The sequence below is a fragment of the Anopheles ziemanni genome, chromosome 2, assembly GCF_943734765.1.
Source record: "Anopheles ziemanni chromosome 2, idAnoZiCoDA_A2_x.2, whole genome shotgun sequence".
Classification (NCBI taxonomy): Eukaryota; Metazoa; Arthropoda; class Insecta; order Diptera; family Culicidae; genus Anopheles; species Anopheles ziemanni.
In genome coordinates this window covers 82,795,028-82,810,303 of record NC_080705.1, presented here as the reverse complement: position 1 = coordinate 82,810,303, position 15,276 = coordinate 82,795,028, and the positions used below count along the sequence as shown (strand labels likewise).

Sequence of the window (15,276 nt, the reverse complement as noted above, 5' to 3'; positions counted from 1 at the left end):
ATGGTTCGCATCGAGAAACTCCTCGCAACGTCATGTAAAGGAATATAAAAAAAACGCACCCTTCGTTACTTCCAGAGCCAAGGCGCGTTTTGCGTTTTTTTGCGATAAAAATCCATCCCTCGTCCATTAAAGTCGAGATTGCGTGACAAGTATCATTTCCTTCCAGCGAGGGGGTTTCACCTGGAAAACCCGACGATGGCGCGGGAGTTGCAGCGGCAGAACTAGACCATCCACGATCAGCTGTTCCGAGTGGCGTGTTCGCTGACGTCATCAGGAATTGCGTTCGCCTAGCGCTTTGCCCTCAGTTTCGCCCGAATCTGCCGACGAGCCTGATTTCCGGCCCGGTCTTGATTTTATCATTGTTTTTATGCTGATCCCTCCTGCTTAAAGCACACGCACCCGAGCGCGCGCGGCGTGAATATCGTAAGCCCAGCTTCGGCATCCGGTGGCGGTTTGATTTTTCCTTGCGGCCCAATGATGTTGCAAATTTAATGATCCACATTTAACTGTCTGCTTTGCGGAATGTGTGCAATAAAAATTACCTCCGCGAGCGTAGTTTTCCTCGTACTTCGCATCGACCGATGTCGCCGTTCACGAAAGCAGGCTCATGAAACAGGCTGCCTTCCCCGAAAACGGTTTGCCAGAAGGCTCCGGCGTGTACGGATCCACCCACTTTTCCGTGAGCGAGGCTCTCGAGCGGGATGCCAACGCCCGTTTCGCCGCTCGAGCACGCGTTCGACAAAAAGGCTCCACCGAGGAGGAGGCTGGTCTGAGCATTCGTCTTCACCGTCGTCCTTGTCGTTATCGTCGTTGTCGTAGTCTCTTAGTAGCGACCAAACCCAAAGGAAAACGGGCGACCGGCCCGACGAGGGGGGAGGGGGTCGCCGTGCACGGTGAAACTTTTCGGAGCAAGCTAAAAACGAACGGAAGAAAACCGGCTCTCGAGCATCTCGAGCCGTCGAGTCGGCCGGAAAAGCGCGTGGGCGTGAGTGAAAGGGTCCGATAGCCACATCGCGGCAGGGCCGCTTCGGGGCCTGTTCGCTCACCGACCGGATTCAGCAAGGATTCGAGACTTGCTTTCTGGCCCTTTCTGTCATTCGCAGCCCACGCTCCGGGGGCTCCGGGGCGCAAACAACCGGAGTGCTCGTGGTTTTCCTTGGGCCGCTATATGCTGTTTGGTTCTTTCGTTTCCCTGCGCTTTTCCCAGCGCTCTCCTTTCGTTCGCTTTTGGGGTCGTAGTGTTTTACCGTCGGCTTCGGCTCGCTTCGAAGCCGGGCCCGAAAACGTTTACCCGACAAATAAGAAAAAAGAAAGCAATCGAACATGCCGAAACGGAAACTAGCGGGAAAAGCCTTCTTGGGCTCCGGTGCAAAGGAAAACTAACGATTTCAATGCACGCCGATGCACGCCGATGCAACGAAACTCGAACACTCGTTTGCTTCTCCGAGTTGGGGGATAAAATGTCGCTCATTTTATACCATTTCCCTTCAGCGAAAAACCGCAACCCATCAATTTAAACGGGTTGGATTATTTTCTATTCCCCGAAATGTTTCGGGGGTGGTTGCTTTCCGTAATTTCCACTTCCAGCCAAAGGGAACATGATCCATTGGCAACATTCAGGATGGAAAACCGATTTTATGGATTTGTTGCTTACAAGGTTTTATGTTTATGGTCGTTTACGTTTTCCCCGGTCGGAGCGGTCATTCGGTTTCGGGGGGAGCAGAAGAAACGATATTTCTGCCACTTTGGGCGAGGTTTTCTTCTCACCCATCGTCTTTCCACACCGCCTACGGTTCGCGTTTCCCTGGGAGAAAGTAACTCCCGTACCAGAATTTCTCCAGCATCCAGAGCCACTTCCCTGGCACTTGAACGGTTTCAATATCCACTTGCTGTTGCCGTGGAAAAAGGGCACACAAAATGGGGGTTTTCTCGGAGTCGGAAACGAGAATGATTGCTGGAAATTTTTATTCCCTACGCATCAACATTATCGTTGGGCGAGGATTTTTCGGTAAGGGGGAGGGGGTTGTGTTTCGCCTTCGTTGCTTCGTTTTTATTTTCCCGTTCATCCCTTACTTCCGGGGAAGACCTTTTTCTACCCCCTGCCACGCGCGCCCGCAACCCAGCACAACACATCACTCTCACGCACCGATCCGATGGATTCTTGTGAAGATAAAGAAGCGTTGGCAACCGGGTTTTTTCTCTCCGCTGGCCAGATATCTGGTCTGTTTCACTTCACCCTACAGGAATTTCACTATCTCCGGGTCTGAAAACGATGCATGTGCGTGTACGTACGTACGGATCCGGATCCCACACCACACCACCGGCACCGGACGAAACTGTTGTTTACGTGGAACATAATGTGAAAATCGATAAAAATTTAAACGGATGAATGAAATGCTTTATGGGGGTGGTGATGTGGTCCAGCTATTTTCTCCTGGCCGTCATCTTGCTGGCGCGTGCACCCACCCTGGTATGTGTTTATTTGTTTCCGTTGTTGGTTTCTTTGTTTCTTTTTTGTTTCATTCCAATTTTTTTTTTTCGTGTTGGTTAATATTCTTCACAGTTTCTTTTCTTCGCTGCACGGTGGCTCTGGTTTCGCAACCCTCGTCACATGGCCGACCAGTGGTCCGGAAGATCGATTGGGTAAAGCGAAATTCCTTCAAAGTTCATCAGGCAGCAGGCGACCCACAAGGTTGGGCATGTTTGTGCGATGCTGAGAAATAATATTTGTGTTTGTTTTTGATAGCAGAAACCATCTTTCGTCACCGGAGGAAATTCAATCGAAACTACGGCACAGTTGTGAAGGGTAGCATGGAAAATTATTCATTTTATTTATTTTGCTTTCTGTTGAAGAGAATCTTCAGTCACGAACCATATGGTGCATAATCTCAAAAGAAAATAATTTTCTTTGCATCAGCAAAAACTGCACACTTTAATAAATACTTGATTTATATCACTTAAAGCATTGTATAGAAAACTATAAAGTACTTGAAAGTACTTCAGCTAGAGCGATTTAGAGCGATTTAACATGACCGAGAGGACTTTAACAAGTATTACATTTAACAACATGTTTAGTGGTTGTTGAAATATTTATGCACAAGTTTGGGTCGTGATAAAAAAAACAGCCACATTTCATAAAAAAGTGACTTTCACTACACTAAACCACATTATTCAGAGACTCAACTCAAAACATTATGAAAACAATATAAGCATTAAATATTGTAGAGTACTTACAATAACTTGAGGAAAGTCAACTTTCCCTTGGCGCACAACTTCTATCATGTGAACCATATGGAATGTATTGATTTCACTCGATGAACAACTGGAAACGATGATACGGAACGGTTGAGGTCACTTCTGCTTGTCCAGAGTCTTTATGCGATCCGATATGCTCGCAATATGGACTTTAACTATGCGTTTGTCCTGTCTTTGAACAGTAAGTATACAAGTTCGGCAGCTTGCAGGAATGTTAGGTTTACGCGTGACCGTGACTTTCGAGCGCAATCAAACCGTTCAAGACGTACACTTCGGATTTGACTTGATGAACGCACGATTTAGATTCCGTTCTGCTGCACACAACCCCCGGGGCTGATTTTATCGAGCAATCTGAACTTCAAGCTCCCTAGTGGACTCTTTTAACTATAGGACGATATTTATTATGGAACTTGCAAAAAGTCTACTAGCGAAATTTAAGTAAGTTTATACTACGCAAAGATTGAAATTTTCTTCCTTTAGCTTTTCGATACGATCGCTTTCCGTACTCAAAGCTCACAAACTACAACTCCGTTTCACTTTACACTGTTGTGTTTGTTGATCTTAGGAACGAGTTTTCCTAAAAAATTTTACAATTGATTTCTACATACACGCTTGCACAATTGTTGAGTTTATCATTAAATTTGCATCATCTGTCTTCACTTCACTGGTGGTGATCACGGATCTTCGCACGAATGCTTTTCACAATTTTTCAAACACCTATCAAGAAAAATATGTTTTATGTTAAATAAGTCATGAGGTCCAAGGGAAATAAATTCAAATTATTTTGCTTGTTCGAGATTGGTTTTTAAATTCTCATTTGAGTTTTTTATGTTGTGCTTCAATTGATTGAAAATATTTTAAACTATTGTATCATAATTTTTAGAAAAAATAAGCCTGTTTTGTTTTGATTGTACGTAGGGAACTACGAGAAAAACTCATTTGCCATGAGAGACATATTACACCATCTTGCAGCAATTTTTCTTCAAATTGAAAATTTTGCCACAAACACTGAAACTGGAAAATCTATGGGAGGCTTTAATCTCAACGATGATTTATCGAAGCTTTCCCAATTTGCTTCGATTGTCCAAGTAAACTTCACCATGCCCAGACTTTCACTCGGTCCAAAACAAGGGAACTAGGGATACGGAAAGCCCCTGATCCTGAGCATCGCCCAGGAAGACGAAGAAAAATTGCCACTCTCGAAATTTATGATAAATATGCTCATCAATAAAAATAATGAGACGCGGGGCTGGAAAAGCCGGAATCGCTAACATATTGTTGGCTTCCGCCCGTTGGCTCGGAAAGTGACTTCGATGCGCTCGGCTGTTCCAGGGCAGGGAACAGTTTCCAGCGCTCGATGATTCAATTTTCCTTCGATCGAAACGAAGGAACGTCATTATTTTCGTTCGACAGTGAAATATTGCAATCGCCCGTGAAGCGTTGAGTGAAGTGGGAAGATGTGTTTTACTTTCTTCCGCTAGCCAATGGCTGGGGGGCATGTCTAAGAGGCGCAGCTGGTGCGCGTTGGTTTGGTTGATCAACAAACCGCCAGAGCACGATGCGAATCGATCATTTGCTGGCGGAAAGCGAGTCTTGGGCCACTGGCTCACGCAGATCGAGGACAATTGGGGTGCGTTTTCGCACGTGGCATCACCGAACACACTGCACTGAACGAAGGGAACACCCACACACACACACACTGGCCGGAACTACACGGACAGAAGGGACGGAACCGTGCGGATTTTGCGTCGACGAAAGGAAAACTAGCGACCGTACCGTAAGTAAGATCTTCTCGCTGCGATCTTGTTGCGTCGCTCGCTGCGTCGAATTTTGGTTTTTCCGGGTGGGATTTTTTTTTGTTTTTCAGCCCGTGCTTTTCTCGCCACCGTCTCCACCGCCACGAATCGCTTTGTCGCGTGGCAGGCGTTAGGATGGCGCTGGCTTTCGCGTGGTCGCGGTACGCTTGCGGCGCGTGCTTTTGCTCCGGAAAACACAGACACAGTTTATAGACAGATAATTAAATATAACAACAAACAACAAGTGTATATGATCACGACTTAACTATACAAAACTCAATTGTAGACTGAGATCTAATGTTTGTTTGTAAGTAGGTAGAGCAGCCGGAGGACGGCTTCATTCGCGAGGGTGGCCGCGTTTTGCCAGCGACAAACGATGCGCGGTCGCAGCACGCTCGGGTTTTTCCCGTTCCTGGCCTGCCGAGCGCTGGCGGTGACCGTGTTCGGGTCGGCTCGGTCCGGAAAATTCACCCCCCCCCGTCTACCGGCCCGTGCCGCTCGTGTGCTCGCTCGATTCGTTGCCTTCGTTCGTGGCTCGGAAAAACCCGACACCCGAGCCGAGGACCGCGGGCATGGGAGACGGTGGTGGAAAAGGATTGGAATCCTTCACATTTCCCCTTCGAATTTTGGTGGCTCTGTGTTTTTTTTTCTTTTCTCCTCCATTCGCACGAACATCCTCGTTGAGTTCGAGCAGTGTACGGCAGGTGGCGAACCGAAATTCGAGCAGTTCACGGTTCGGGCAGCGTACCTTCTCCACCCGTGGGGAAAAGGGTGGGCAAACCAACACCAGCGTACCGACGTAAACACGCGATGCCAAACAAAGTGGCCACATTGTACCGACCGGCCCTGCGAGCCCTGTACGCTACTGCCATCTGCCGGCAGGATGCGAGATAAAACACACGCACACACACACAGACACACCCACACACTGTGTGTAGAGCCAGTTCGACGACGGGGGATGGCTTCTATCGCGCAGGTGCAACGCGTGCCCTCCTGCAAACACATGGACGGAAAGGGCATCCAACCAAACAGGCAGGGCTTCGGTTTCGGCTCGCAAAACGGCAGACTGTTGATTCTCCTGCAAAGCCGAACGTTACATAATTTGCCGCCGACGATGGGAAAAACGCTGCTCGACCGAAACCGAGCGCCGGACCGACCGACGACAACGACGACGACGACGACGACACGGTGACCTATACATCTTCCCCGAAGCACGGCACTGCACACGCTTTTCCAGCAGGGCAGCACCTTTCTCTACACACAGAGGCGGGGTTTTCCGGCAGCGAAACATGCGCACCACACACGACCGTCCGGAGCGGAACTCTAATCAATGTGGTTCCTCTGGCCGCCCGTCACCGCCGTTCGCACCGCGCTAGGTTAGGGGTTGCCCTTTGTAGGGAAATTCGGTGTTTTCGGTTGGGAAATGCAACGTGGAGGTTTTCGGGGTTTTTTGGGCTGACCCCGCGCCATTGGAGGATAGTGTTTTATCCCACTATTGATCTAATGATGGATTCATGATGACGGAAGGCCTAATGCCAACAGCAAGCTGAAGGGCTCGGAATGTTGAAATTATTTCCTCTCACAACATAGTCCAAGGGTATGCTCCAATGGAGGAAGACATTTTTCTGACATATGTTCACCAGAATTATTACCCTGCGAATCGCTACAAGGCCGTAAAAGGTGTTTTTGTTTGATTTATTAGTTCCAGATGTTGAATTTTTCTCTGAAAAAAGGTTATTGAATAATCAATTTTAAAAACAGCTCAATGAAAATCGATGGCTTTTAAAAGACTCTGTGAAAAGTTTAACATCGACTGCATGAAAGTGTCTACCGTATGGCGTCCGTATGAAAAAAAACCTTACTGTTTAGATTTGACTCAGATCGCTTTCGTAGATAAACCCAACGCAACACAGCTTTCCGATAAAACCCCTTCCGTTCCGTCCCGATAACGCCGACGACACATGTTGTTCGGTGTGGGCGAAAAATCGATAATTCTTACCCTATCACATGTTGTACATTACGGGGTGAGTTTTTTCTTCCCTTCCATTTCAAAGAGTTACCTTTTTATTCCTGCTTAGGTTATGTTTTGGTTCGGAGCCCTTTACGTGCGGGCGTTAGTGTTGCGTCCCTGCACCCATAATTGCCTTATCATCGGTATCATCTTGATCAGTTTTCTTCCGCACGAACCCTTTCCATTGGTTATTTTTCGTTTTGTTTTTCTTTTTGCTGGCAATTGTGTCTCACAACACGCAAAACTTTCCAATGATCTATGGATTCCGTTCGTTCGTTTGGAGGCAGTAAAACGCTTAAGCAGGACGCTTACGGCCGCTTCGGGTTTGTGCCCTAGCGATTCGTTGTTCGAGGATTCCCTTGAACGTGGGAGAGTTTTTTTTTTCCTTCCCAGCGTTCTTCTTCTTTTTTCCGGTGTTTGTGTCTCTGTGTGTGTATGTGTGTGTGTGTGTGTGCGTCTAGTTCCCACGAAACATAACAGGAGTTTGTTTTTGCGTACGACTTCCCCTTTGATCCTGACAGAAACGCTGCCCCTTTCCAACCGGCCGCCCTCTCTCCCCCCGCTTCCCTTCCTTCCTGTCGCACAAACTGTCCCTACTTTTTCCCCCTTTTCCCAGCAACCGAACTCGCGGTTCCGTGTCGCTATGACTTCATTACGGTACAGTAGTCATTAAATAAATTAGCAAAGTTAAATTGAGGAATGCGGATGTAGCCGAGGTTTTTCGGACGGAAAAACCCTCCACCGTTTACCCACCATAGGTGTGTGAGTGGGTGTGCGCGCGTATAGGGTATGTGTACACGAATGCCTCCATGTTCATGTCCCCGTTTCGGGAAACTCCGAGACGCCGCTCTGCGGAAGTCAATAGACTGGCCAGGTTTGTTGTTTGGCGCTTTCTCGCCCCGTCGTCGCCCGATGAAAATGCCAGCTCAGCAGCATCACTTCCGCTTGCCGTGCCACACGGTTCTCCGCGCTCCATCGCTCGAGATGGTTCGCGTGGTGAAGCGGAAGCGCAAGAATGTAACCAACGCGAGGACGAAGGCGATGACTGAATAAGACGCGAGGGAAAAGCGTGTGGCGTTGGCAGCGGATAAAGTGCACCTACACACACGAGGAAAATCATGAGAGAGAGAGAGAGAGAGAGAGAGAGAGAGAGAGAGAGAGAGAGAGAGAGAGAGCAACTTGTGAACGGTGTTTGTGTGTGTCGGTGCACGGATGCGTGTATCAAGTGTTTTGTTTTGTTAGATCTCGTCGATTGCATGATAACGTACCATATGGTCGCTAAATTTCAAGTCTTTGGAGAGAAGATTGACTACCAGTAGAAGTACTTTATTATTGTGCAAAATTAAAAGGAAAAACCGAGACATGTTACGATGCACAAGGAGATAAAGAAGAAACATTGTCATTGCTTGATTGCTTCATAAATAATTGTGTCGAAACGTTTGAAAAGCTCAGTAAGATTAATACAATTTTAACTGAATAATATTTGTTGAACGAACAATATTTACTTCTTGCCAATTTCGGTTAGTCAAAGTTGTGTCTGGAAAAAATTGTTAAACTAAAACATAAAAAATGCAAATCCTTCTGCTGCTATCATGATCAAATGACTGCATCTGATACCTTGTTTTCTTACAAGCGTGTTTACTTGTAGGACGCCACCAAGACGCCCGGCCAAACGATGATATTTTCGGTTCCGTAAAGCATCATCCAGGAAATCCTGATCTCTTGGCTTGAAGTGTTTCGTGGACAGGTGGACAAGAGAAGAAAAAAAAACAACATACAGTCAAAAAGCAAACGACCTGCCAACGATGATGCCAAGAAATTGGATATTTATTAAAACAACGCAGCAAAACAGCGAACCACTTCGGGAGGGATCAGCATTCACCCGGGGGGGTTTCCTGTTTTGTGCCCATAGCCATCGTCGGTCGAGTGTCCTTCAGTAGGCCACCCCCTAAGGGAGGAGGAGAGGGGGGGGAAGCGTCCATCGTGATCCGGCAATAAGATTTGCTTCGGCGCATCCGATGAATATGGTACGGTCTTTGGTGTAAGATTTTTGTTTTGTTTTGGCCGCGGATCTTTTACACTCCCGGCTCCGGTAGAACTTATCGAGACTGACCGGGCCCGTCTTCGGGGTTTTAATTAGCTTCCAGTGTGGTGAACGGGCGTGCCGTGGCTTGTGTTTCCGCCCTTCCGCCAAAGACGGTACCGGGAACTTGAGCGGCGATGTTGATTCTCGCCCAAGGATGGAGCACTGGCCAGCTCAACTCAAGTGTCGTGGTTTTATTTATATGCTTAGAATTTGTGCTGCATCTTGTTTTTTTTTTACCTCGGCTAGGGACTGAATGTCCGGTAGTTGTTTTGCTATCCACCCCCGTCTCGGACCATTTCTTGGTAGTTCATTGAAAATCTTATCATATTTCGAAGTGATATTGCTCGCAGGCAGCAGCAGCGATACCTTGTCAACAGTGGCTCGTGCACATCATGGTGCAGGATCCTTTTTCAAGCTAATTTAATTAACCGTACCCTCGAGGATCATCTGGCAAAAAAGTGGGCAGTGCTTTTGTTTCTCCACCAAGCAATATGTTTTTGGTCGATTCAAATTTAGGAAAAAAAATATTACGGACGGAAAACAACAATTCAACCCACGTCCTCTTAATCAGAGTAGCCTACTTGGCACCTACGTTGTTATACCAATCATGAAGAATTTAAACCATTTTTGAAACGTTATAATTTAAATCATAAAGCAATTATCTTGCTGGCAATAAATTAACATAAATGTTTAATGAATTTTTCCGCAACTGGCGTTAAATAAAATCCCAAATTTATTTTCACTGCGCTACATCTTCAACGGCCTTCTTTTGGACATAATTCATACTTCTTTGATCATCGTTCACCTCTCCGGACGCTTTGGAGCGAAAAATATGACCAGTATCGGTTTTGGCACATCTCGCTTCGCTTGTTCGCGCCACCTCCGTCCTGCTTCACAAACGAACCTGCCCGTAGATCCCCGGAGCGGTCAGGTGTCATAAATAAAAGTATAATTTGATTCCAATAGGTTTATTCGGCCGCGGAACGGGAAACCAAACGAACCGTGCGCAACCGAACTAGCAGCCCAACGGTTTTGTCTTCCCGGGGACGGACGGAAAATTGACAGACCCCGACAGGATGCTCCGGCGGAAGGCCATATCAGGATGTTTTTCTTCCCCGTCCATTCCCGGGAATGCGATTCAACGAACTGCGGTCCATGGTTTGCTTCTTCATTGCCACACCACCCAAGAATTGTGGACGCACGAGACAAAATGTATTAGAATCTTATCGCCGATAATGATCTCGAAATGTCGTAATAATTCCATCAAAGCGTGAAATAAGAAATTTCCACCGTTCCACCCATCCTTTTTCATTTACAGCCGAGCGCACCCGGCCATGAACATTGTGACAGGCGAACGGAGATGGACGGATGCCGCCACCGGAGCGGGGTGGTCATTTTTCCAGCACACCATGTGAGTGTGTGTTTGTGTCGAATTTTCCACTTGTTTCTCGGTTTTATGTTTTGTTTTTCCTTCACTGTGCCTACACTTCCGCCGGGGGAGTTGTTCCCATCCAGTCCGGGCTGGGAAGTTACGACGCTCTGGAAGCGCTTTTATTGTGTTTATCTTTTCCACCAAATCTATGATAAACAGCGGGTTTCGCTGTCGGGCTCTTACATCTCGATGGTAGATGTTCGGGTCGGTCGTGTTGCCTTTTCCCCGGCTACATTTATTTATTTTTTGTTGCTCCGCTCAATGTCTGGTGGATTGGGTACTTCTGCTCACAGTTTTTGTTCTTCCCTCCCCGGTGCACGCGAGCTCTGTTTTTCATCTGTTGTCATCTCTGGTTTTATCGCCAGCGATGGCGGCGAGACAAAAGTGACTTTGTTAATCCTGCTCGCCGAAATGGTTGTTTCTTCCGGCGATCGTTTGAAGTTTTGCACATCTCCTTCCCCCGGTTTTGATCGAGAAGCTTTTTGCTTCGGTTTTCCCTTACACACTCGCTTTCTATCTGTCTCTCTCTCTCTGTCTCTATCCGGTTTCGCCACAAAAATGTCCCTTGTCCTCGGATTGGGCCACGGGCTCATCCCGGTTGTAGGTGGATTAACGTGCAATTGAAGTACGGGCGCGATAAGGCAATCGTGAAAAGGGCGAATGGGGAAAAGAAAATAATAAAAACATTCTGCGGTCGGCAAATAACGGGCGTATCAACCTTCTTTGTTAGTTTTTTTTTGTACACGCAAGACCACAAGATGTAAAATTATGTGGTTTTGGGGCTTTTTAGGAAGTTGAAGTTGTAGGAAGGGGACAATCCGAGGTGGGATGAAAGATGTGAGATATCTTAATTACACCTCGAGGACAACAGTCGGCCTCCCTTGGCGGATGGTTCGTATTTTACTAACCCCTTGACTGACTCTAGGGTGGAAAATGAAGTTTTTTTTGGAGACTTTTTATATACTTTTCATTGCCATCCACCCGATCGTTGTTTATTCGTTAAAATTTTGATGATCTTCTTTATTTGAATTAGTTTTCCAACATCCAACAAAATAACGTCAATTTTCAAATTGTATAAAATATTATCTTTTACTTTCGAAACAATTTTGGTATTTCGTTTTTTTCTGAAAATCTTAGCAGTATCATTTTGGTGTAAATAAGTACGAACAACATCATTGTTTTTTAAGTAAGAGAAGGAAATGCAAATGAAGTACACAAAGACAATCATAGATGGTGTACAACATTTCAGCAGTAAATCTTCATTCATGAACCCCGCTCCTGAAAACACGACAAAAACATCCAAATGCAACGCAAACCACCAAACCGCACCTCGCTTCCGTTAACTATGTCCTGCAAAATACTTCGGCCGGTTCGATGGAGCCGGTTTGGTTTTATGTTTACGATTATTATTTTTATTATCGCACGTCGTGATTTCCTTTTATTTGTCCCTGGTTTGGCCAGGATTGGAAGTGGTTTATTTTGTGACGCGGTTTGTCTTTTCTTGCAGCCTAGGAACGGTACGGCCCGATGCCTTGTTCGCTTGTTTATTTGTTTATTTGTCTAGGCAGTTGGCGTACACAGTCTTTAGCCGCGAACGGAATGAAGTTATATCCCACGCAACATTCTTTGTTTGAATAATTGATCTCCGGCGATGGGCTTTGTTTGAGCGAATAAAATTGGCAAAATGGCTGACCTGACTCAGATTGAGGCTTTCTGCATAGAATTTTACAACCAAACGAACTTCTTTCTTATCATTCAGCCTTCGATTGACGATCAAACGAATTTCGGTAATCGCAAAATGTAGCACAATTCGAGCCAAAATCCAACCATTTCGGATGAACAATCTTTTCCGAGGGGAACTTAAATCAACATTCGTGCGGAAAACTTTATGCAAAGGTAATGCCAAGGATTCCGCTGATTGGTTGGAATGGAAAAGAAAAGCCAAACGATCGTCACCCTCTGCCAACCGCTTCGTCAATTGATTGGGACGAAAAATGGCGTCGTCAGACCGGTGCGCCGACAAACCGAAGCAAAACCGCATGGTTTCCGTTTGGAAATGATTTGTGGTTAATTAATCATACCGAAGCCGTAGTTTTGTTTTCGCCATCCGACCACCACAAATCACGTGGGCCCTTTCGAGTTCCCGGGGGACCGAGGCGGTAGGGTTTGCGGGAAGGGAAGCCAAATTAGACTGCGGTTGTGGAAAGTTTGGCGTTTGTATCTTTCTAGGTAAAGCGTCCGCCAGGTAGGTGCGCTGGAGAAGTAAAATCGAAACGTGTTTTGGCAAAGGTTTAACGATCGAAAAGTCCTTGAAACTTATTCGCCAGTGAGTATCAAACCCATGTCGGGTTATATTCATAATGGTTGTAGAATTGTTTTAATAGTTTAAGCTATTAATTCGAATTAATTAAATAAAATTTGCATATAACTTCCTTTTGAGCACGAACGTGTCTAGTAGAAAATGGAAAGGAAAATCATGCGATAACATTTCTCCCTCAACAACAAATTGTTTTACTCATATACTGTGCATTGCTAGTTTGATTAGTGCTTCAGATCAGATTCCTGGCAAACACAACGACAGCGAACGTCGATTCGTGAGCGATGCTGAAAACATAATTAATCAACCGCTAATTAACAGTCACTCGGTTGGAAGATACAACTCGACGCTGGACACCATTTACAAAGCGTCGGTTGAAAGATGGAACGGCCACCGGGAAGAAGCTTTAATCCTGCCAAACCTTACCAACCCACGAACGTGCGTCAAGTGATTGGCATGCGTGTAGCCGCAATATTCGCCCACTAAAATGCACCCACCCCGCGACCCAAGCTGCTCGAATATAATCCAATTGTGGTTTATTAGTCCGCCAGTGAGCTGCCCGAAAACCGTTTGCCGCTCGAATAGGCATCACCTTCCCTCACTGGTAAGGGCTGCAACCGGTGGCAAGCTTGGCAGCACATGAATAAGCGATTCTGTGGCGCAATTCATGCGAGCCTCCGGAATTGTGCAAAGCCTACCGAATTAAACCGGCTCCGGTGAGGCGGTGGTTGTGGCCGTCCCGAGAAGAGGGGGGGGGGGGGAAATGGACATGGACATATTTCGCAAATGCAAACGGGGGGAAAAAGTGATTTGTCATTAACGAAACTATTCACTGCGAGCATCGTCGTGCAACCCGGGGCTTTTAGGTGGCACTGCTGGGGCCGGCTCGATAAGGACAATGAGTAGGCGAGTCGGTGGCTTCGAAAGGGGATGGAAAGTAAGTTACAAAATAAATCCACCAATCAGTGCGGCTGGGAAAGTGGTTCCGCGGATGAAGGTGGATTTAGCAGATTGTCTGTCATGGCCCGTTCAATATGTGCCCCGTTGTATACGGTTCCGTTCGAATGACAGTATATAAATAAAATAAACTATCTCACGTAATGATACAAAACAAACGAAAGGGATTTCTTTGTGGTGCTATATAAATATTTTTTTTTGATAGCAGCCTCCGTTGGAAAATGCGAAGCCAGCCAAAACAAACAGCACCGCATCAAGAAGTATCCATCAAAATCACGCACCGCACGGGTACCCGGAAGTGGAAAATCTTGATAGAGCGGCACAAAATAAAACGAATGAATCTGCGCAAGGCCAATTTATTTTATTTAGATTTAATTTGATTCGCTCGAGTGAAATGCTATTAATCATATTTTATTCCAGCAAAATGGATCGGTTTCTTTCGTAGCACCGACGCGTGGAACTTTCTTCGCCCTCAAACGCGACTGCATTCCGTCGTTTGACTTTTCCAGCTTTTCCTCCACCTCGGGAAAACGCTACGGTGCTGCGGTTTGGTAATGTAAAAAGTTTTACAACACCACAACCTTCATCTTTCACCGGCCACCAACGGCCTCGGCCCCAGGTTAATGATGCCTTCTGGCTCATTTCGATCCGAACCGGCCCTCTAAAGGCTCGGGACTGAATGGACGAATAAGGGATTCAAAGTGTGAAATGAGAAGGAAAGAGGAAAACCATGTCAAGATCAATCGTTGTGTGAGAAAAATTGAAATTATGTAAATAGTTTCCGTGCCGTGGCGCAATACCAGGACTGCGTACAAAGTCAAGCGAAGATGAAACAATCTATAAATCATTGGCAATGGGCAAAACGTGGAAGCTGTTGCCACGGCCGTAAGTGGTTCTTTGATCCGAAAATTTCATCCCATCTTGAGCGTCGTGAGGAAGTGAAAAAAAAAACACACACACACACACAAACAAGCATTCATGGGAAACTGTGTTCCCGGCTGCATCTATGGACCCCCTCCCCCGGCTCGCCTGGACGAATGCGAGAATGGCAAAGTTTTTCCAAACAGCAATTACAAAGCGTACTTACCGACGTTAAAAAGTTACTTAACGATCTTTGCTCCACTCGCTTCTTGTGCGGATAGGTTTACAATTTATTTCTTAAAGCTATATAGCAATCGCCATCATCATCATTATCAGCGTCTACGGTTGCGCTTTTTCGCTTCGCCTTTTTTTGCGTCTGCAGCCATCAAAATGGATCGTGTTCTTGAAGCGAAAATGACCACCGGGTAAAACGTCGCTCACTTTTTGTTATTTTTTTGTCGCCCACCACAAGGAACGAACCTACGCTGCCACTTTGAGGGAAGGTTTTTTTCTTCTGCCACCCCGGTCAAATTTTCATCGCCAATGCCATTTTCAATTTGA

At 46.3% G+C, this 15,276-nt stretch overlaps 1 protein-coding gene across 9 annotated transcripts in view; it reads right to left on the bottom strand.

Annotated features, from left to right (window-relative positions):
• Positions 1-15,276, bottom strand: part of LOC131282416 (CUGBP Elav-like family member 4) — a 337,934-nt gene that overhangs the window by 152,073 nt on the left and 170,585 nt on the right. Inside the window, exon 1 of one of the 9 annotated variants that reach the window (XM_058311875.1) lies at positions 3,235-3,367. The exons of the other annotated variants lie outside the window; for them this stretch is intronic. Within the exon in view, the coding sequence (XP_058167858.1) occupies positions 3,235-3,291 (57 nt within the window). The 5' untranslated portion in view covers positions 3,292-3,367. Of the gene's footprint in view, positions 1-3,234; positions 3,368-15,276 lie in introns of those variants that run through there. 9 annotated transcript variants of the gene reach the window in all.